This window comes from Fukomys damarensis, unplaced genomic scaffold (genome assembly GCF_012274545.1).
Source record: "Fukomys damarensis isolate Sample0158 unplaced genomic scaffold, DMR_v1.0_HiC HiC_scaffold_27, whole genome shotgun sequence".
Taxonomy (NCBI): Eukaryota; Metazoa; Chordata; class Mammalia; order Rodentia; family Bathyergidae; genus Fukomys; species Fukomys damarensis.
Window position 1 is genome coordinate 30,070,702 of NW_022900939.1, and position 21,857 is coordinate 30,092,558.

General features: G+C 41.8%; 1 protein-coding gene across 1 annotated transcript in view; it reads left to right on the forward strand.

Moving 5' to 3' along the window:
- Positions 1-21,857, forward strand: part of Shc3 (SHC adaptor protein 3) — a 153,850-nt gene that overhangs the window by 108,243 nt on the left and 23,750 nt on the right. The window contains exons 8-11 of the mRNA XM_010607587.2: positions 6,468-6,618; positions 7,839-7,926; positions 11,438-11,596; positions 15,548-15,843. Of these exons, the coding sequence (XP_010605889.1) occupies positions 6,468-6,618; positions 7,839-7,926; positions 11,438-11,596; positions 15,548-15,843 (694 nt within the window). The remainder of the gene's footprint in view (positions 1-6,467; positions 6,619-7,838; positions 7,927-11,437; positions 11,597-15,547; positions 15,844-21,857) is intronic.

Below are 21,857 nucleotides of genomic sequence, written 5' to 3' on the forward strand. Positions count from 1 at the left end.
TTTTTTTTAAAAAAAAGGAAAACAAAAAAAAAAAAAAAAAAGGAAATCATCAATACTTCTTTAATCTCAGTGAAGGATGTTCCAATATTTTAAAGCTTATTTGTGATTTTCTGTATTTTTGAAATGTTGTATTACAGGGAAAATTCTATTGAAATAATAGGTACATTAATTCCAGAAAACTTTCATCTCCCCAGGAAGAGCCCTACTAGTCACTAGCACATTCTTCTAAATTCCTCACCTCCTCTCTCCAGTCAAGCACTGACTTACTTTCTCCACAGACTCGCCGCTTCTGGACAGTTCATATACCTGCTGCATATTGTGCGGTCTGGCTTCTTTCACTTAGAAGAATGTGTTCCTCCAGATGATCTAGCCAGTGGGATCTGTCAGTATTTTATTCCTTTTAGAAGCCTTAATCATATTGTAATGTACAGGCACTTCATCTTTTGTGCAACCATTCGTTAGTTGGTGGACATTTGTCTTGTCCCTGTTTAGCAGATAGGAAAAACACTGCTGTGAATGTACATGTACACTTTGGGTGGCTTTGTTTCAGTATCCTTGTGTATGTACCTGGGAGTGCAATTGATAAAGTGTGCGATGGGTCTCCACGTACAGATTCCAGATTCTTGTGTACACAAAGCAAAGAGCTGCAAGTACACATTCGATGGTGAAAGAAAAAAAGCAGCTACATTTATTGAAGTTAATCGGGCTGGTGTGCCAGCAGAAACAAAAAGACTGCATGAATCGGGGAAAAAGCATGCTGGGTGGCAGGGAGAACAGGAAGGTGAAGGATAAGTCAGGCTTTAGGATTTAAAAGATGTGACCCCACCCAGGGAGCCTCTCACTGGGTCTCTCTGGATACGATTGACAAAGTGATGGATGGGGTGGATGCTGAGTCGTCTCAAGGGCGTCTAGTATGCGTGACTCCCCCATGGTTCACCCAGTTACCATCACACTTATGACATGCAGTCCCTACGCATGCACCTTTAATGAGTTTTGGGTGGGAAAAGTCACTGTAGGTGGGGCCACTGTATCTCCCACCATGCGTGTGCTCTGGCTCGAGCTGTAGAAATGTCCTGGGTCTCTGCTATTCTTATTTCTGCTTCCCTTAGGACCATGGAAGGAGGATGGGCTCTGGGGAGCCCCCCAAGCTTGGTGGATGGAGGGGAAGCAGTTCCCCAGCCCCAGCCCCAGCCCCAGTGCTACCTGCACTAAAATGCTCATGCTGTGCTAAGCTTTTGTTTTGTTTTGGTTTTTTGAGACAGGGTCTCACTACATAGTTGAGACTGAGCTGGAACTCACTATGTAGCCCAGGCTGATCTCAAACTCACAGCGATCCTCCTGCCTCAGTCTCCCGAGTGTGGGATTATAGGCGTGCACCGCCACACCCGGCTTGTGCTAAATTTTTTGACAAACCACCGTGCTATTTTCCAAGGTGGCTGCACTATCCATATTCCCATAACCGATGTAAGTGTATTCTGATTTTTCCATGTTCTCACCAACCTTCGTAGCTGTCCATCTTTTTGATGATTGCTGCCTTAGTGGAAATGAAATGGTCCCTAGTTATGATTTTGACTTGTGTCTTCCTCACGATTAATGATGTTCAGCATCTTTTCATGAGCTTATTAGCCATTTGTATGTCTTTTTTTGGAGAAACAGCTGCTCACATCCTTACCCTAGTTTTAAAGGTTGGGTTTTCTTTTGTTGTGGAGTTGTAGGAGTTCTTTTTATATTCTGGATACATCTTTCCTTTTAGATATATGATGACCAAGTATTTTTCCTACTTTGTGGGTTGTATTCTTTTAACATGTTTTATAATTTTAGGTGTACAAAAAGACTTACACTTATTTTTGCAAATTTTCTCTTAAACATTTTATTCTTTTTGATGCTACAACATTATCGAATTTTTCATTAATTCTGTGTTTTCATTATTAATGTATAAAATAAAAATTATTTTTGTGTTGATTTATAAATAAGTTTATTTTTACATATTATTCAACTCACTTATTAGCTTTAACAACTTTTTGTGGATCCTTTACTTTTTTTATTTACAAGATCCTGACATCTTCCATTCTCATATGGATGTCTTTATTTCTCTTTATTATCTTACCTCTCTGGCCAGAACCTCCAATACAGGAGACAAGAGGGAACTTCTCTGACAAGTCCCTAATCTTAAGAGGAAAGAATTTAGTTAGCCATTAGTTATGATAATAGCTTTGGGGTTTTCACAGATGCTTTTATCAGAAATGCCTCTGAATCCCCAATTTATTGAATATTTTAACCATGTAAAAATGGTGTATTTTTTTCAAATGGTTTGTCTGTATATATTGAAGTAATTATGTGGTATTTATTTTTTTATTATACTGACATCATATAGTAAATTAATTTTCTATGGTCCTACTCAGCTATCTTCCAATCACTTTTCATAAATTTTTATTTTGAGACACAATCTCACTAGATCACTTAGTTACCCAGGTAGGTCACAAATTAGTGATTCTTGCATCTTAGCCTCCCAGAGTGCTGAGTTAACAGGCATGAACCACCATGCTCAGCTTACATTAGCTGATTCTTCATGTTGGACCGACTTTGCATTCCTAAGGTAAATCCCACTCCGTCATGTGTATAATTCTTTATACATTTCTGGATTTGGTTGACTAGAGTTTTTTCACCCATATTTGTAAGAGATACTGATATGCAGTTTTCTTTTCTTTTGGTGTCTTTGTCTAGTTTTGCTATCAGGGTATTACTGGTTTCTAGATTGAGTTTGGAGGTATAGCCTTCTCTATGATTTTTCAGATGAGTTTGTGAAGAATTGCTGTTTGTTTTCCTATAAATGTTAGAACCTACTAAGAAGCCATATGATCCTGAGCTTTTCTTGGAGGGTAAGTTTTTTTTTTTTAAATACTATTTCAAACTCTTGACTTGTTACAATCCTAATCAGATTTTCTACTTCATCTTGAATCAGTTTTGGTAGCTTGAGTCTTTCTAGGATTGTTTCCGTATTACCTAATATTTAATTTGTTGGAGATATATACACATATATGATCTCTCCTGGAGAATGATCCATTTGTACTTCAGAAGAATTTTTATTATGCTATTTTTTAGGTGGAGAGTTCTGTAGATGTCCCTTAGACCTAGTTGGTTTATTGTTTTGTTAAAACTTCTATTTCCAGCTCTGGTGTCCAGTTGTTTTACCTATTGTTGAAAGTGGCATTCATGTCTCAAAGTATTATTTTTGAATTGTCTATTTATCATTTGTTTTTTCTAAAGTGTATACCTCATAGAAAACATGTGGTCAGATCATTTTGCCATTCTGCTAATCTCTGGCTTTTATTTGGAGTGTTTAAAACATTTATATTTAATGCAATTACTGTTAAGTTAGGATTTCCTCCTGCTATTTGGTAATTATTTTTCCTGCAACCCTCTGAATTTTCTTCATTATCTTGTCTTCAGATAGTTTTTCCTGCCCTTCTCAGTCTCTCCTTTCCTTTGGGGACTCCATTATGTATATGTTACTGTGCCCTATAAGTCTCTGAGGTGCTGTTCATCTTTCTTAGTTCTTTTTTCTTTCTGTTCCTCTGACTGGTTAATCTCAAATGACCTGTGTTCAAGTTCTGTCATTATTTCTTCTGTCCGTGCAAACTAGCTATTAAGATTCTTAAATACATTTTTTAAACAATTCAGTGAAAAGAATTTTCAACTCTAACACTTTTATTTGGCTCTGAAATTATTTCTGTGTCTATATTGACATTCTCTGTTTTGTGAGGCATCATTCTCAAGTTTAATTTTTTATACCTGGTTTCTTTCTTTAGTTCTTTGAACATACAGCAGTTAATTTCGAGATTTTGTTTACTAACTTCAAAGTCTGAGTTTCTCAAGGACATTTCCATTGACTGATTATCCTTTCTTGTTTGTTTGTATGCTTTTTTTTTTTTTTTGCTGAAACTGGAAATTTAAAAAATATAATGTGGTAAACTCTAGACCAGATTTCTCTCCTGTTTTATAATTTCTTGTAGTTGTATATTTTACTGATTTTTCTGAACCGAGTCCATAAAATCTATAGTCTTTGTCATATATATCTACTGATGGCTCTGGTTGGTCAGTCATATTACTTTGCTAATAGTTAGAGAAATGTTCCTTTTATTGTCTGGAACCATTAAGTCCCCAGTAATTCTTGAAGGTGGTGGTAGTGTGTGTGTGTGTGTGTGTGTGTGTGTGTGTGTGTGTGTGTGCCGGGGCACTCTCTTAACATGCAGCCAGACAGTTGACAGCTCTGTGTTGGCCTTCACTTTCTGCTGGGGCCGAATTTGAGGATCATCCAGAGGTGAAAACTTGGGGTCTTCTTATCTGTCCTGAACAGACATGCAACTCAGCATGAACACAGCCCTAGACATGCACATAGATGGACATAGCCTTCTAGCTTCCCAAGAACAGGTTGGAGCTTATTAAAATCCCCATCAAAAACCCATTCCCCGTTTTTTCTTTTAGGCATCTCCATTAGTCTACTGCATGACCCAAAGGCTACCCATTGCTTCAGTGAGTCACACTGTTAAGCAATTGCCTCTAATTTTTTTTGACAAATACTTGTGGGAAAGATAATTGTTTTGTCTCAAAAAAAAAAAGAGCTCAGAATCAGGTCAAATAAAGATAGCCTTGCCAAACACAAAGAAATGACAAATGTTTAAGGCAAGGGAATTGCTAATTACTCTGCTTTTATTGTGGGACCCTAGATATTTAGTCCCCAAACCCTCCCCACTTAGCTTAACTAACTCCATTTTAAATTGGGATACCATAAAACAAAGTGCCAGAACCGACCCCCGGATGAATTCAGGCAGTAAAAATTTGCTCGGTTTGCTTAGTTTACTTAGTCACAATAAGAACAGAGTCAGGTGGATGGGAGGAAGGCAATTCCAACCTCAAAGAAGAAGAACAGGAGGTTCTATAGAGATAAGAAGAGCACACCGCATTCCTGAGCACAGTGACCTCTCTTTGAATCAGCCCCCTCCCTGATGTAATAATTTTCCCGCTTTTGCAAGTGCCTCAGCAACATCCAATAGATTTAAAATGTTCAAAAAAGAAGCCAATAGTATAGAGAGAATTTCAAGCCACCCTAACCCTATAAAATTAGGCTAAATAAGTGGGTCAGGACTTCCAGTTTGAAGCCACTGCATCGGTGACACTGGGAGTCCAGGCTCGAGCTTGCAATAAACTCCTCTTATATTTACATCAGAAGAGTTTCCTGGTGGTCTTCCTGGAGATTTTGTGACTTGGGCACAACATCATTGCATATTGTAAAATGTATCTGGTTATCACACTCTACCCCATAAATACACACAATTATTATGTATTATTTGAAATAAATGTAAGAAGAGGCAACTCTGGAAGCTGGGTCTTCCAAGGATGGATCGGATAAGTGAAATGATGATAGCTCTCTGGGAGTGAGGCTTTGAAGTCAGCTCAGAGCTGTCCCGCTGCTTCTGTGGTCTGTGCACTGATTTTCACTGTGATTGAGAATGGCCAGTTTCAAGGCTGGAAAAAAAGGCAATTTAAAATGCCACAAAGTTACTGTGCTCACACTTTGTTTTAAAATAAACATTTCCTGGGTGGTTGCAAGAATTGGTTAATTTTCAGGATTCTAAAAAAGTTGATTCTGATAAAAGTTTGTCTTTGGCCAGTTTTGTTGCTTTCCTGGGAGACAGAATTTTCAAAGTTCCTCCCTCTGCCATTTGCCCCGAGGTCACTCAGTCTTCACTTGAAGTTGATTTTATTTTACATAAATTTCATGACTTACTGAAATGTATATCTGTACCTTGAGGACTTGGTTTATTTTTAGGCAAAAATTTGTTTTTCTCAGTTAAAATGTGCTTTATGAAAAGAGCTTATCCTGCATCTGACTGGAATTTCCCATTGGGTAGAACTCTGAGTAGGGCACAGATTTTTGTGAAACCACTCTCATCTGATTTTCATGTGCTGAGGAGATAAAACGGCAGAGTGGCAGAGCCTAAGCTCTCTTTTCTTGGTAATCGGTACTGTTATTTCATTTTTCATCACGTAACAGTATCCCTGAGGCAAAGAAAGGAGATTTGTTTAGCTCACGGTTTTGCGGTTCCAGGGCATAGTGTTGGCATGCTCTGATGACGGTCCTTCAGGCCACATCACATCATTGGTGGGAACACGTAAGAGTGAGATCACCTCTTGAAAAAGGAAACCAGAGGAGACCGGAGCCCCATAATGCCTTCTAAAGATGGGCCATCAATTACCTATGAACTACTAGGCTCCACCTCTCAAAGTCCCACCACCTCCCAATACTTCCACCCCGGGGACCAAGCCTACAACACAGAAATCTTTGGTGCATATGGGGTGTCACATTTAATCATATCTAAACCATAACAGCTACTGATGTTAGATTTTCTGGGTTTGCCTGCAAGCTCAACTTTTGGTGAAAGCCTTTGAAAACCTCCTTTTGACAGAATGCAGAGTCTGGATGAGCCCTGGACTCAAGAGGAGGGAGACGGCCCAGACCACCCATACTACAACAGCATTCCCAGCAAGATGCCTCCTCCAGGAGGGTTTCTTGATGCGCGACTGAAAACCAGATCCCATGCTCCTGACACAGCCCAAGTAAGTCTTATGCTTTCCTCCTTGGATGGAGGCTTACTGAATTTCATTTCATTTTTTTTTTAGTTTTATTTCAGGATGACATTCCATTTAGCTTTTGACACAACCACACAAACTTTCTTTCATCGAAATTCACAAAGCATACAAGTAAGAGAGGCTTTTGTTTAATATCACAATGCATCAGCCAAGTGCCTTGGAATTACATTGTGATTCTTAAGATATGAGTCTGAGGAGTCCTTTCCATCTTAGTACATATCCTATAATACTGTACCCTTAGTGAGAGGAGGAGGAATTTCAAGATTTTTAAAAAAGAGAATGCATTATGAGAATGCATTTTTCTGTTTTCTTCATTCCTTTTCAACTCAAAAATTTCCCTTCAACTCAAAATTCCTATCTAACATTATGATATCTCTATCTTGTTATGTGATCATTTTTCCTTTTTTTTTTCTTTTTGGTGATGTTGGAAATTGAACCTAGAGCCTCCTGCATGCTAGGCAAGCACTTGATCCCAGCCCTAGAAACTTTTTAACATTGCCTACTTATGCAAATAATAATTACTTCAATAAAAACGACAAGCTAACATCGAGATCAGAGATCTGACACTGAGCAGGAACTTCCTGGCTTCGTGGGGTGGACTCCCCCAGGTGTACGTGACTGTGGGTGTGTGTTGGTGGGAGGAGGCTGCTGGTTCACAGGCACTGTAGCTGAAGTTCACTTTAGGGGATGCTGAGTGAAGTGACTACTTAGGGAAGAACTCTTTATGGTCACAGATAGGCCATGGGCATCATTCAAAACAGGAGCAGCATGTAGGGTTTGATGAGAAAGCTGCCTTTCCCTCGCACCCACATAAATTTATTTGTTAAATTGTAATGTGAACTGTGAGGCGTGAAGAGAAAATTGGGTATAACAGGATGCGGTCAGCCCATCAATATCCCACCTAGTGTTGCTTTTTTTTTTTTTTTTTATTGGGTGATTGGACTGAGGATCTTTGTATTGAGCTATATCCCCGGCCTTTTTAAAGTTTTGATTTTGAGACAGGGTCTTGCTAAGTTGCTAAGTTGCTCGGGCTGGGCTATAACTTGTGATCTTCCTGCCTCAGGCTTCCAGAGTGCTGAGGTTACAGGTGTGCATCACCAGGCCTGGCTTACACTATGGCTTTTAAAGATGGGGAATGAAAAGAGGATAATTCTTTTTTGTTTCCTTGTATTTACACCTGTCTGTAGTTTGCAGGAAAAGAGCAAATTTATTACCAGGGAAGACATCTAGGAGATGCTTTTGGCGAAGACTGGCAGAAAGCACCCAGCAGGCAAGGTGAGAGGGGCAAAACACATCTGGAACAAGGGAAGTACTCACCAGTGGTTACCGCTTCCTGTGAGCAACACTGTGGGCGCCTGGAAATATGTGCTGTGGCCATGATGAGAGCATGGAAACACAGCAGTACGGATCCTGTGCTTCCCAAGCACCAGTCGGCTCACACCTGTGAGCGTTAAAGTCCTTCTGCACCCTGGAGGCTGACCTCCTACAGCCTCCTTTGCACAGGTGCAGGGTTGCTGAGGAACTGATATTCCCCCAGCACCCGCACTCATTTCAAAGGGGAGTTGGAAAGGCAGCTCTCAAATGTGTCTTATGCCAAAAAGCTCCGAGCTCCCCCTCCAGGTGAGCCCCAGTGCCTCCAATGGAAAGTGTTACCCTTCCTTCCTTGTCTAGCTCCTGTTTTCCCTCCACCCCCTGCTCAGGGGGCGGCATTAGGAGGAGTTTAGACACCTTCCTCAGCTGGGGATGGATAGCAGAAGCAGCATAGGTCTACAGGAGTCCTTCCCAGGCCCTGAGCATGTTAGGAGGACACACCTGTGTCTTAGCAAACCGAACAATGCATGCTGTATCACCTGCTAAAAATAACTTAGAAGTTTCTAATTAGGTGCAACTATATCTACTTCAGATATGATTATGTTATCTAGATATCCAAAAGCTGTTTAGATGTATTCACATATAACTGTAAAGCTTACTTGCAATTATCTAAGAACTACTAATTGTTCACATAAGTCTTAACTTTCTAGTTATTAATATACACATAAGTGTGTACATTCATTTCTGTTTCCTCCCTCATTCCTTTCCTTCTTTTCTCTTTGCTTCCTTCCCTCCCTTCCTCCCTCCCTCCCTCCTCCCTCCCTTTGAGCCGTCTATCTAATCTGTCTACCCTTTAAAAATTTCTTCTAATTTAAAAGTTTCCCCCTTCTCTGAGGGTCTGCTACTAAGTCTATGGGGTCTGAATGGGATGGAGCCAGTGATTCCTCTAGGAATGAAAATTCGGCCATTTATTGGCTGAACATTAGTCTTATCCCTTCATTATAGAGCATTTATGCTAATGAGCAAATGACAGTAAGTTTCTCATCTTTTCTCCACATGAAGGAATGTCATGTTTTGTTTGTCCCAGCTCTGAAAGATCCCATTAGTAGTCCAGGCAATGAAATGTAAGGCCTGACTAAGGCCAGCATGAGGCTTTGCCTCAAAATTGGGTAGAGATAGCAAATCAAAGGTTTATTTATTTGGTACCGGGGATCGAATTCAGGCCTTGCACCTGAAAGGCAGGTGGCAGCACCACTGAGCTAAATCCCTGGCCCTCCAAGATTTATTTTTACTAGAGGTATTTTTTTTCATCCTGAACTATTCACCTGTGTCCTGTATACATTTAAATGTATTCATGTAACATATGCATACATAGATGTAATTGTTAGAGACTAAAGAGGATGCATTATTTCTGCTAGATATTTGTGTTATTATAAATGATGTCAGGTCAGATTTACTTAAAAAGTACTTTTTTGATACACTTTCAAGTTATTGCGGCCAGGTCTAGGGCACAGAACTCAGCAGAATCACCAGAGCAAATGACCCCTGGCCAGAATGTGAGACTCATAACTCTCAGCAAGTTTCAAACTCTAATTGGAAAACAGTAAATATTTTTCCATAAAACAAATTTGAACAACACTCATTAATTTCTAGTAGCCCTTCCTCTTAGACAAAGAAGAACTCAAAGTGCCACTGTGACATATGAATTTGGCTGGCCCGGCACCTCCTGTTTTTTGCAGTTGGAAAGACTGGCAGGAAGGTTATTTATGGACTTTTAATCTTATCCTTTTTTAAAAACTGGGAATTGAACTTACGGCCTTGTGCTCATAAGGCAGGTGCAATGCCACTGAGGTAAATCCCTGGCCCTTGATTTTATCCTTTTTTTTTTTTTTTTTTTGGTACCAGGGATTGAACTCAGGTCCTTGTGCTTATGAGGCAGGTGGCCGCACCACTGAGCTAAATCCCCGGCCCAGTCTTATCCTTTTTGAAATTAGTTTGTGAAGTTCTTTTTGAAAGATAGGGTTGTTTGTTTGCAACATATATACAAACCTGTAAACTGCAAATAGCAGTTACTAAGTAAGGACAGGTGATTGAGAAACAGCCTCTTAAATGTAGATATTGCATGTAAGAAGAAGAGAGTAGAAGCACAGTTCCTGATTCTGCAGGATTCATCCCCAGTGAAGGGGACTAGAACAATACCTCACTGTCTCACAAACGGGTTGGGAGATGGTGGCATGCTGGCAGACATCCAGTAACAGGCTCTTGGGGAAGATTTTTAAAAATCCACCGACTGACTCTTGCCAGCTCTGCTGAGCTGTCTGTAACATATTACCACCCCTGGGGTATGAAATACACTCTTTCTGGAGATGCTTATGTAAGTGGCTTGGAGAAAGAGCTCAAAGAGAAAGAATGATCCAAGCAGGCATTTTTGGGTAACCCTTTTATTCCACCTTTGGGGGACAGAACAGTTGGGATCCTGGGTCTGTCCTTAGCACCCCTGCAGCCAGCTAGGAAGTCCCCCATAAGGCAGCTCACTGCCTCCTGCTCTAGTTGGCCCCAAGGCAGGATGGTATGGCAGAGGGGCAGAGTAGAGAGAGGAGAGACTCCTCTACCCTGAGCTCACCCTAGACCCCCATCAGGGTGACAGCTGTGTTTTGTGAGGAAGGTGTTTCAGTGTGTTAGGAGATGGTCCGGAATTCATAAAGCATTCATTGACATGTAACCGGAGAGCCAGGAAACTAAGGCTTATGATTCCTCTGCTCAGCCATTGGATCCTGGAGTGTTTGGAAAGGAGAAGAGGAGGTGGGCCATCTTCTGCCTGCTAGGCTTGCCAAGGTCTTAGGGCAGTGTGGCCCAGAATCTTTGGCAAGGCTCCTACCCAGCTTGGTGTCCACCCTGGCATTGGCTGGAGGTCCCATTTTGACAGGAAGAACTGGGAAGCATCCTTACCAGGTGTCACGTTTAGATAAAAAATGGCCCAGAAAGCCTCAGCCGTTTGGAAGATGATTGGACAATGGGGGCTAATGGCTGACCAGGTGTTAGTAGGCGGGGTCCAATCAGAAGAGGTCGTGCACTAGGACTGTGACCTGGAGGGCACCTCTCCCTCCTGGCTTCTCCCTTCCTCTCTGCTTTCTGGCTGGATGTGAGCAGCTTTCTCTCTACTCCGCCCCTCTACTGTGCCATCCTGCCGTGGGGCCAGCCAACTATCGACTAAAACCGTGAGCCGAAATAAATCTCTCCTCCTTTAAATTGTGGGCATTTTGTCCCAGAGACATGGATAGTGACTATGATGCCAGGACATGGCAGAAACAGTCTCAGAAGAGGAAATTTAACTGATGGCGTTTTCTCTGCAGGAAGAATTTTCTGAGGAGTGAGTAGGTTTACGGAAGCCCTCTGTTCTGTGCTGGGTGGCCTAACCACAGAACCCTGAGGGGTGTGACCATCCTAAGAATCTAAGGTCCCTTTCTTGTTGCAGGGTCCTTGGACATCTACAGCATGCCAGAAGGGAAAGCACCTGTGCCCCCCATGGGAGAGGGACCCACCTATGTCAACACCCAGCACATCCCCCCGAAGGCCCCAGCAGCCATGGCCAGCAGCGCAGAGAGCAGCCCGAGGAAAGACCTCTTTGACATGAGTAGGCCTCCACTTGTCTTTCATTTTCTTTTCTTCTGAGCTTGCTTTTTACACTTGGCAATTACTGAGATTTCTGCTAGCAGGGCTTTGCTCACGGCGGTGATTGGCTGCACTGTTCTGGGCGATGATTGTGATTCCACATCCTTTTTTTGCAGTCAAGAGGCAGAGCCAACTTCCCTCTCTTTCTGGAGTTGATTTTCCTCTTAAAGACCTGCAAAAATGAGACAAACAGTATATACAGATAAATGTGTTCATTTACCTATTTATCTAAATATTAATAGACTGTTACACATCAACTAATGCATTATTTGCTAAGAATACTAAAATGAAATGGCCCATAATCACACAGCCCCCCCCACCAAATAAGACCAACATAAATAAACAAGAAATTGCAACACCCCTCTTTTATGCTTGTTCTTTTCCCTTCCTCTGCTCTCTCTCTCATTTTTCCTCTTTCTCTCTTTCCCGTCCTGCTCCCCAAAAGGTATTAACCATTTATCATGTATCAAATGCTTTCCTGTTTACTGAAGATACACAGGAAAACAAAACAGTCCCTACTCTTGAAAATTAAATAAACCACGAACTGTAGGGAAAGTGGGACGGGTAAGGCAAAGGTAATAAGGGAAAAGAAAAAAATATGAGAAAAAGAAAAAATGGAAATGAAGTGTTTGTAAAGGGGGAAGGGAGGACAAAACGAGAACCAAGACCTGTCATGTAGAGGTACAAGATCCCAATAATGAATGTAACTGTACTGTATCCCTAGAATGTACCAATAAACTCAATGATGAATAAATAAACAAACCACGAACTAATATCAGCTCGTGAGAAGTGCTTTTGCAAGCGATGAAACAGGACAAGGAGGGTGATGAGAATGCACTGTAGAGGGCAATCCAGTGGGATATGGGCCAGGGACTTCTGTTTGTCATGCGGATTGGGAAAATTAAATCATGTGCAAGCTGGGATAGAATGAAAGTGGACAAAAAGTTTTTTAAAGTTGGAAGAGCTTCCAAAGCTAATAAAATGTTTAATTCCTTGAGAAGGTGACAGGCTGAGGTCGGGGGTGGGAAAGGGGATGAGTGCTGGACAAGTTTCTGCTCTGTCAGGCGGGCGCTTGTTATTTTACTGTATCTCCTCAGCCACCCTACAGGTAGATAGTATAGTTCTTGTTGCTGTCGCTATTTTATGGAAGTGGAAACAGAATCCTAGAGGTTAAGTAACTTTGGCACGTGCAAAGGCAGGCTTTCTGGTCCAACGTTTGCTGTTCTTACGCGGGTGAGGACGAAGCCCTGACACTTTCAGGCAGCATCGCGACAACTGCACTCTGCTCCACTCAGACACCAAGGCCTCCCCTTTTAACAAAAAGCCCCTGAGCCAGGGGAACTGTTGGAACTCAGTGTTTAGAGGTACGTTGCAGATCACTTGATCCAATCCTTCATTTACAAAATGTGGAAACGGCTGAAGAAGTATGAAGCCACTTTCCCAAGTGGCAGATCGAAGTGGTGGCGATTCAAAGCCTCCACTCCGCTGTCATGTGATCTTCCGGCAGCAGCCATTTTCCCTATTTCATTTGGTCATTTTACCAGGCTCCCGAGGAGAGTTATACAGTATGTCTGGGACTTGAGAAAAAACAAGAGCCAGCACTACCTTCTTCCCACCAATTAATTCTTTCTCCTGAAAGCAGAGAAAAGGAGACAGGGCAGACGGGGCCTTAGAGATGCTGGTGCCTTTTGAAAATGATGGAAATAAGGCCAGCACTTTATCTTGAACCACAGGGACTAAGTAATAGTGGTGGTGATGGTGAAGAAGACGAGGCGGTGATGGCTGTGACAGGGATGACGTGGTGGTTGACTGTGATGATGACAATAGTGATGACGGTGGTGGCAACGCCGTTGGTGATGGTGGCGGTCAGCGGTGATGTCACCATGGTGATGACCACGGACGTCGGAAGATGATGACGACGGTGGCAGCGGTGATGTCAGTACCAGTGGAGAGGCTGTCGGTGGAGGGGATGTGTGGGGGATGGCGATGGTAGCAAAGGCGAAGATGGTGTAGAAACAGCCTGATTACAGGTTTTCAGTCACTGCAGGTAATCAAATAAGAAAGGTAAAGGAAACCCCACAAATACGATTTTAGCTGAACGTTTTGTCATCGGGCTTAGCCCGTTCTGCTGCAGCAGAATCACTAACCCTCTTTGCAGAAAAGGAATTTTCAGGATGCGCCAGAAACATGAGTAGGGTTGGTTAGGTAAAGACGGAGCAAAAGCATTTATTACAGAGCAAAACAGAGCAGCCTTTATGGTAAAGCGAAAGCAAAGGGCCCCCAGGCGGATGAGCCCCGGGAGGGGCCCCAAAAGCGTTACCCAAGGGACTCTTTTGTCTAGGGGCCTTTATACCTAAAAATGATTGTATCTCAGCCAAACTGAGCTCGAACTGTGAGGTCACAATCAGGAGAGTTCCATGTTAAAATAGACCCATAGGAGCTTGGGCTGTGTAGCGGGTGTGCTTTTGCAAGCACCATTAAGTATAACTTCAAATGGAACAAAGACATTCTTTAGAAGGGAATGAGTATCTTATATCATGAGAATCTCTCCAGTCTAATGAGGCCTTTGTTCGCTGAGTCTCTAGGTGCCTGGCCTTGGTCATCGATGTGTCCTTCATCGAATCTTCTTGACTCCCTCTTTGATTTGGCCTTCTCCTGGCCGCCAGTAACTCCCTTTGCCGGGATCCTGCCTGCAGCCTCCGCACATGCACCAACTGCCAGACTCCTATGTCTTACTTTCTTCATTGAGTCAATTCATGGCCCTCAGTTGTGTCCTGCAACTTACAATCTTACGAAGTATAGTTGTTAGTTATGATTTCTTTTTCTCCTTACTACCTTTTATGTCTTCCACCCAACCAAAATTTCTAACCTCTTTTTATCCCCACATCTGTAAAAGATTTAGCAATTGCCAAAAAGGTCCAACGTGGGTGTTACACACTCTCTTTTCATCTTCTACTAACAAATACCAAACTGGGTTTATTTTACAGCAGTCACTGAATACTCATAGAATCCAAACTGCATCCTAGGAACAATGTGGGGCTCTGGCAGTGCCTCTGCCTGGAGAATGATTTCTGTCTCTGTGGTGCTTGCATCGCAGTCAGTGGGCAGTGTGATCCCAAGTAATCATAACAATGCCCTGTAGTTGCATAGCACTGTGTGTGCTTTTCAGAGTGCTTTGCATACCACAGTGCTACCTTATTAGAAAAGTTGACTTTGAAATTTTATTAAATGTGCTTGGGTACTTCTTCTGCCACTGATGTTCCTTGCTGTTGGAACAGTAGTCTGAAGCATTCACAGATAGACAACAGCGGGAAGTGTGTTCCAAAGGGGATAAAGCCGAGCTCCATGTCAGGCACTCAAATGAAAACCTGTTGCTTTAGGGAAATGGATAAAGTTAAGAGGTGGCAGAGCTGCTGGCCTGCAGAAAGTCACACAGGAGGCACTCAAAGATTTTGAAATAAACATTCAGTGGGCTCGGTTTAGCTTTGCATTAAATCCAATCTTTGTAGCTTTGTCTTTTCCTCTGAACTTCGCAAGATCTTATTCAGAATTCCCTAAGGAGGCTAGCTGGTGTTCCAAGCAAAGGAAGTGCTGTAAAATACGCATGGCCTCTTGAGGGTGCAGCAATGACTTCATTCCCCTAGCTAGACCATGGATGTGCTCAAATCCTTGGTGCAAATCAAAACTCCCAGCTACTGTGGGGAAAGCAGAATCACCAGAGAAAAGCATGCCAAATTTGGGCTCTACTTTTAAACCTTGTTATGCTACTCCTGTTATCTTCCCAGCCAATCGACTTTGTCTAGTTTTACCCTCTCTGGAGGAGGTACATTTGCAGTTGCATCTCTTATATTACACTTTTATGATTTGCTCTTTCTGAGATTGACTTATTGATGGCCAATGTTGTTGTTGACAGAGCCTTTTGAAGATGCTCTCAAGAACCAGGCCCTGGGGACCATGTTGAGCAAGGCCGCCTCTGTGGAGTGCATCAGCCCTGTCTCACCCAGAGCCCCGGATGCCAAGATACTGGAGGAGCTGCAAGCTGAGCCTTGGTACCAGGGAGAAATGAGCAGGAAGGAGGCAGAGGGGCTGCTGGAGAAAGATGGAGACTTCCTGGTCAGAAAGAGCACCACCAACCCCGGCTCCTTCGTTCTCACGGGCATGCACAATGGACAGGCTAAGCACCTGCTACTGGTGGACCCCGAAGGCACGGTGAGACATGGGGTAGGGTCTTTTAATCGGCTCCTACCTACCTTGAACTATCTCTACTTAGCATGTGTGCCTGCCAGGGACAGGGTACTTATGCCTTGAGGCAGTGGTTGTCATATGTGGTTGGGGCCACATATGAGTCATAAAACGTGGAAAATTATAATGGCCCAGGCTGAACTTTAAGATAAATAAATACAGAAACTTTGGCTTACGATATGGAGATTACATATCACATATCATATTCAGAAGTTCTTGTGGTTGGGATTAAAATTTAAATGTGAAAGACAGAACTATAAAGCCATAAAGATAATTATTAAGAGAAAAATCTCTAAAGAGAACATTTTTCTTCCAAATACATTCCCATTAGACAAAGAGATACAGGCTCCTAGGCTTGTTTTGTTTTGCTTTGGTTTGGTTTTTTGAGACAGGTTCTCACTATGTACTCCAGACTGACCTGGAACTCACTATGTAGCCCAGGCTGGTCTTGAACTCACAGTGATCCTCCTGCCTCAGCCTCCCAAGTGCTGGGATTACAGGTTCCTAGACTTTTAGAGTATATCTCAAATTTGTAAAAGTTGAATAGCTGAGATATTTATGTCAGTTCTCAAATATGGTGGCCAGTAAGTGAAACGTCATTAATTAGTCGATTATTTTCCAACTCAGAGAAGTTATGATGCATAGCCATACAGTTGCATCTGAATAATTTTATTACTGAGGCTGAATTGTTCACCTTCCAGTCAACATATGTGTTTGACTTCACCTAGGGCCTCGTCCAATAAATACTCAGTTTAATAAATGCAATTAAATCAATTTAACTATTGAGTAGATTCCATAATTGTTTAAATCTTCTTATCTGGTTAAAACAAAAAAGCAAGGTAAAATTATTTAAGTAGAATTATTTAAATGTTTGATTACAGAAGTGAAGCTTTAGTCTTTGGTTGGACTGGAACACAATTTCCCTGGGTGTGTGGTCCAGGTGGGAGTAGGAGCATTGTTACCTTGGGCTCTAGACTGAGGTGCCCATGCACCTCCACTTGTGATGTTCTTGAAACATCAGTGTGTGCCCAGTTTAGTTTCTCTTTCCTTTCCACTGAAGCAACCACTTTCCCATGGGTGGAACCTAATAAATGTGACCACTTCCTTCCAGTCCGCCTTCAGTATATATATATTTCTTTGTTTTAACCCCATCAGGTGCTCTGAGATATGTCAGAAGGCTGCCTGGACTCTGTCGTAGGTAGAGACGTTCCCTTGCTCAGCTCTCTGGAGGAGGGTGTCTAAGCTGCTGCAGACCTCACACAGGTTTCTTTCTGTACCTGGGGCAGTCTCACAGGGACAGGTGTCAGTAGGGTTTTTGGCCCCTGCAATTGCACACATTTAGTTTCAGTAGGGTTTGCAGTTGCTTCCATGTTAGCTGCACCATGGAGGCCCACACCAGCAGACCTCGAGGGGCCTCGCAGCCTCGCTCTCCCTCCACAGTGAGGCTCTAATTTTGCTAACGAGTGGGAGTAAGGAGTAAGGCGAGGTCTGGTTGTCTGATTTGCAACTCTTTGATTGTGTGTCATTAGCAGATTAGTAGGTTAGATTGGGTATCTCCTGGAAATTTTATACTCTTATATTTTACTCATATTTTTCTTTTGACTTTCTTACTGAGTTTTCTTGAAATTTTTTGGGGGGAGGGATTTTTGTTGCTGTTGCTATTGTCTTTTGTGGTTATATGGTAATTTTGCCTATGATGTTCTTCATCAAATAGAAGTATTGCTTTGGAGAATAGCCAACTGCATCAGTTTTTCCTTTTCTGAGTTCTAAATTTTATATATTGCAAATAATACTGTATTCTAATATCTGTTCTATTTATAAATTGCAAATATGCTGTATAATATTTTTGTCTATTAGCTTTGTAGTTTCACCTTTCGCAATTAGGTTTGAATTCCAGCTGTTGGTACTTTTGACTACACTGTGAAGCCATTTTGGTTTTGTCACTATTTACCAAGTCGTTCCTTTTTCTCCATTCTCAATGCCCTTTCTATAACATGCTGGGTCCTCTGGCCTCAGCTCTGCCTCTGGACTTGTGGTTCTAGTCTGTTGGTCTGACTGCTTGTTCCTCATGTGTTTTGTTTTAATCGTTAGAAATCTGGAGCGGTTGTAACATCTGGTGATGTGAGTCCTTCCTGTTGATTCTCCTCTATCCAAATGGTCTTAGCTTTTCTTAACCCTTTGTTCTTTATTTAGAGTCAGTTTGCCCAGTCACCAAAAACATGCTATGATTTTGATGGGATTTGCATTGATTGTATAGATTAATCTTGTGGAAGAGCAGATGGTTTTCAATGTTCGATCCTCATATCCTTGAACATGGTCCAAGCCTCCACTTACTCTGTTTTTAAGGCATCTTTAATAGTTGTTAAATTCCCTCCAGAAAGCTCTTGTTTCTTCCTTTATGTTGTTTCCTAGGGTGTCTAGTTTTAGTTCCTGTTGTAAACAATAAATTATTTTAGCTACTCTTCTTCAACAATGACTGCTGCGGGAAGAGAAATGTGGTGTCTTCATGAACATTGGTGGTCTGTCTCCTGCTTGCCAAACTCTCCTTGCACCTCTTCTGGCCCCACTGCATGCGGCACCTTCAAAAACTGACCAGGAGGGGACATCCTTATCTGCACCCCTCCGTAAGGGAAGATTTCAAGGCTCTGTTGTATTAAAAGGAGGTTTGATCTGGGCTCGGTGGTCCATGTTTTTAATCCCAGCACTCAGGAGGCTGAGGCAGGAAGATTGACATGAGTTTGAGGCCAGCCGAGGCTACACAGTGAAACTCTATCTCAAAGAACCAGAAGAAAAGAAAGAGGAGAAAGAGGAGGAGGAGGAGGAGCAGGAGGAAAATTTGATTGGCTTTTGGTACATTGTCCTTTTCAGCTTAAAGGAATTCATTTATTCATTCAACTGAATGCCAACTCAATCCAGATAATCATTTTAGCACCTGGTATGTATCTGTGAACCATTTACCAAGAAAAATTCTGCTTTGGTGGAACTTACATATACATTATTACCTAACTACTTTTATCATATACAGGTATTGAAGTACATCAAATTTCTCTGCAGCATCATTGGAGATAATAATGTGTTTTTTTCTTAAATCTGTTAAAATGCAGAGTTATAGGAGTAGTTTATTTATTCCTCGATGTCACGATCCTATTGCAACTGCTATTTTGACATGTAGTAACTGTGAAATATGTTGTTGGGTTTTCTTAAGGTTTTTTCAGAGTCTGTGTTCATAAGTGAAGTTCATCGTAATTGTCTTTGTTGCTTTTGTGTGCGTGTTCAGCTGGTCTGGGTAGCAAGGTGGTGTGGTCACACTTACCTTTTTTTATTTTTTATCTTTTTTTGAGTGGGGTACCTGGGATTGAACTTGGGTCCTTGAGCTTGCAAGGCAGGCCACCAAACAGCTGAGCTGAATCCCCAGCCCTATTTTTTTATCTTATTGATAAGTATTTAAGTATACAGTACAATTGCATTCATCATTGGGATATTGTACCCTTACAAGACAGATCTTGGTTCTCATTTTTTCCCCATACACCTGCCCTCCTTTCACCCCCTCCACCCTCCCCTATTTACAAAGACTTTGTTTCCATTTTTTCCTTTTCTCATATTTTTTCTTGTCCCTTATTTCCTTTCCCCTACCCTTCCCACTTCCCCTATACCTTTAGCCCTTTTCTTCCTATTTCACAATGTCAGTTATACAATTTGTATACAGTTATACAATTTACACTTTTACTTTTTCACACCAGAGAAACTATCTGGTATTTTTACATGTGTGTCTTGTTTATTTCACTTAAGAGAATCAACATAGTGAAAATGGCCATACTACCAAAACTGCTATACAGATTCTGTGCAATCCCAATTGAAATTCCAATGGTATATTTCACAGAACTAGAGAAAATAATCCAAAAATCATTTGGAACCATAAGAGACCTAGAATAGCAAAAGCCATTCTAGGCAACAGAGACATGACAGGGGTTATCACAATCCCCAACTTGAAACTGTACTATAAAGCCACTGTGATAAAAGCAGCATGGTACTGGCAAAGAAACAGACCCAGGGATCAGTGGAATAGATCAGAAGATATGAAAACAACTCCAGAAGTACTCAGCTACCTCATTTTTGACAAAGGAGCCAACCATCCTCAGTGGAGGAAAGATATCTTCTTTAATAAATTGTGTTGGAAAAACTGGATTTCAACCTGCCAAAGATTAAAACTAGGCCCTTATCTTTCACCATGCACTAAACTAAAATCCAAGTGGATTAAAGATCTAAATACCAAAACAGGAACTCTAAACTTACTGGAAGATAGGTTAGGCAGAACTCTTAAAGACATTGGCATAGGAAAAGACTTTATGAACAAATCCTCAGTAGCACAGGAACTAGCACAAAGAATCAACAACTGGGGGGGTGTCTCATCATATTAAAAAGCTTCTGCACTGCAAAATAAACAACAGAGCTAAGACATAACCTACAATGTGAGAAAAAAAATTTACCAGCTGCTCCTCAGACAAAGGACTATTATCTAGAATATATAAAGAGCTCAACAATATCAGGCCCCCAAATAGAAAGACCCAACTCAAAAATGGGCATCTGAAATGAACAGACATTTCTCAGACAAAGAAGTAAAAGCAGCAAATAAATATATGAAAAAAATGTTCCATATTACTCGTCATTTGAGAGATGCAGATGAAAACAACACTGAGACCCCATGTCACTCCAGAAAGAGTGGCTGCTATCAAGAAATCAACCAATAACAAATGCTGGTGGAGTTGTGGGGAGAAAGGAACCCTTCTCCATTGTTGGTGGGAGTGCAGACTGGTGCAACCACTATGGAAATCAATATGGAGATATCTCAAAGAACTAGGATTAGAGGTTCCATTTGACCCAGCTATTCCTCTGCTGGGTACCTTTCCAAAAGAATTAAAAGAATCATACCACAGTGATATATGCGCACCTATGCTTATAGTGGCACAGTTTGTGATAGCTAAAATTTGGAAACAGCCCATTTGCCTATCAGTTGGAGAGAGAGAGAGAGAGATGTCTTTTTTTCTATAAAATGGAGTACTACTCAACCATAAAGAATGAAAAACTAGAGTCATCCATAGGAAAATGGGTGCATATTGAGGCCATATACACTTTCGGAGTGAGCAAGGCTTGCTCCATATCAGAGAGGGTTTATCAGGGAACTCTGATCTAACTGCTGTATCGCAGATTCCCCTTATTACTCCCCATATCTTTATTCTGATTTATTTTTGCTTCAATGCACTTATCACAAACAAGCATTTGTTTATTTGCTTATTTTTTGCTCCCCCTTCCACTAGACAGGGGATCCCCATGGGAGCTGCACCCCAGGAGGTGAGTGGTGGGCTGGTGGGAGAGCCAGTGAAGAATCTCTTTACAGTGGTTCTCATCGCTGGCCTCACTGCCTGAGTTCCCGTCCTATCAGATCAGCCTGGCATTAGATTCTCATAGGAGCTAGAACCCTCCTGTGAACTGTTCATGTGAGGGCTCTAGGCCACATCCTCCTTTGCATCATCATGAAACCAATCCCCTGTCTCTTCACCCATAGAAAAATTCTCTTCCACTAAGCTGGTCCCTGGTGCTACAAAGGTAGGGGACTGCAGCACTAGACCACGATCTCTGTAAAGGTAGAAAATTGCTTATTGCAGTAACCCTCATCACCTGGAATAGTACCTGGCATGCAGCAGGTTTTCAGTGAGTGTTGGATAAATGCTTCACCAACTTAGGCTCTTAGAGTCTAGGAATTGAGTCTCCAAGCAAGCCACTGGGGGATGGGGTTAGAGCAAGGATTGCACCTCCTAGCAGATGTAGAATAACAAATGAGGTTTTTAAATACGATTAGTTCCTTCTACTTGCATGGGCAGTGTAACAATTCAGTCGTGATCACCTTGGAGAAAATAGGAGAGGAACTATGCAAGTAATTCTTGGAAATACAAATATTTCAGTTGAAAATATTTGATATTTGA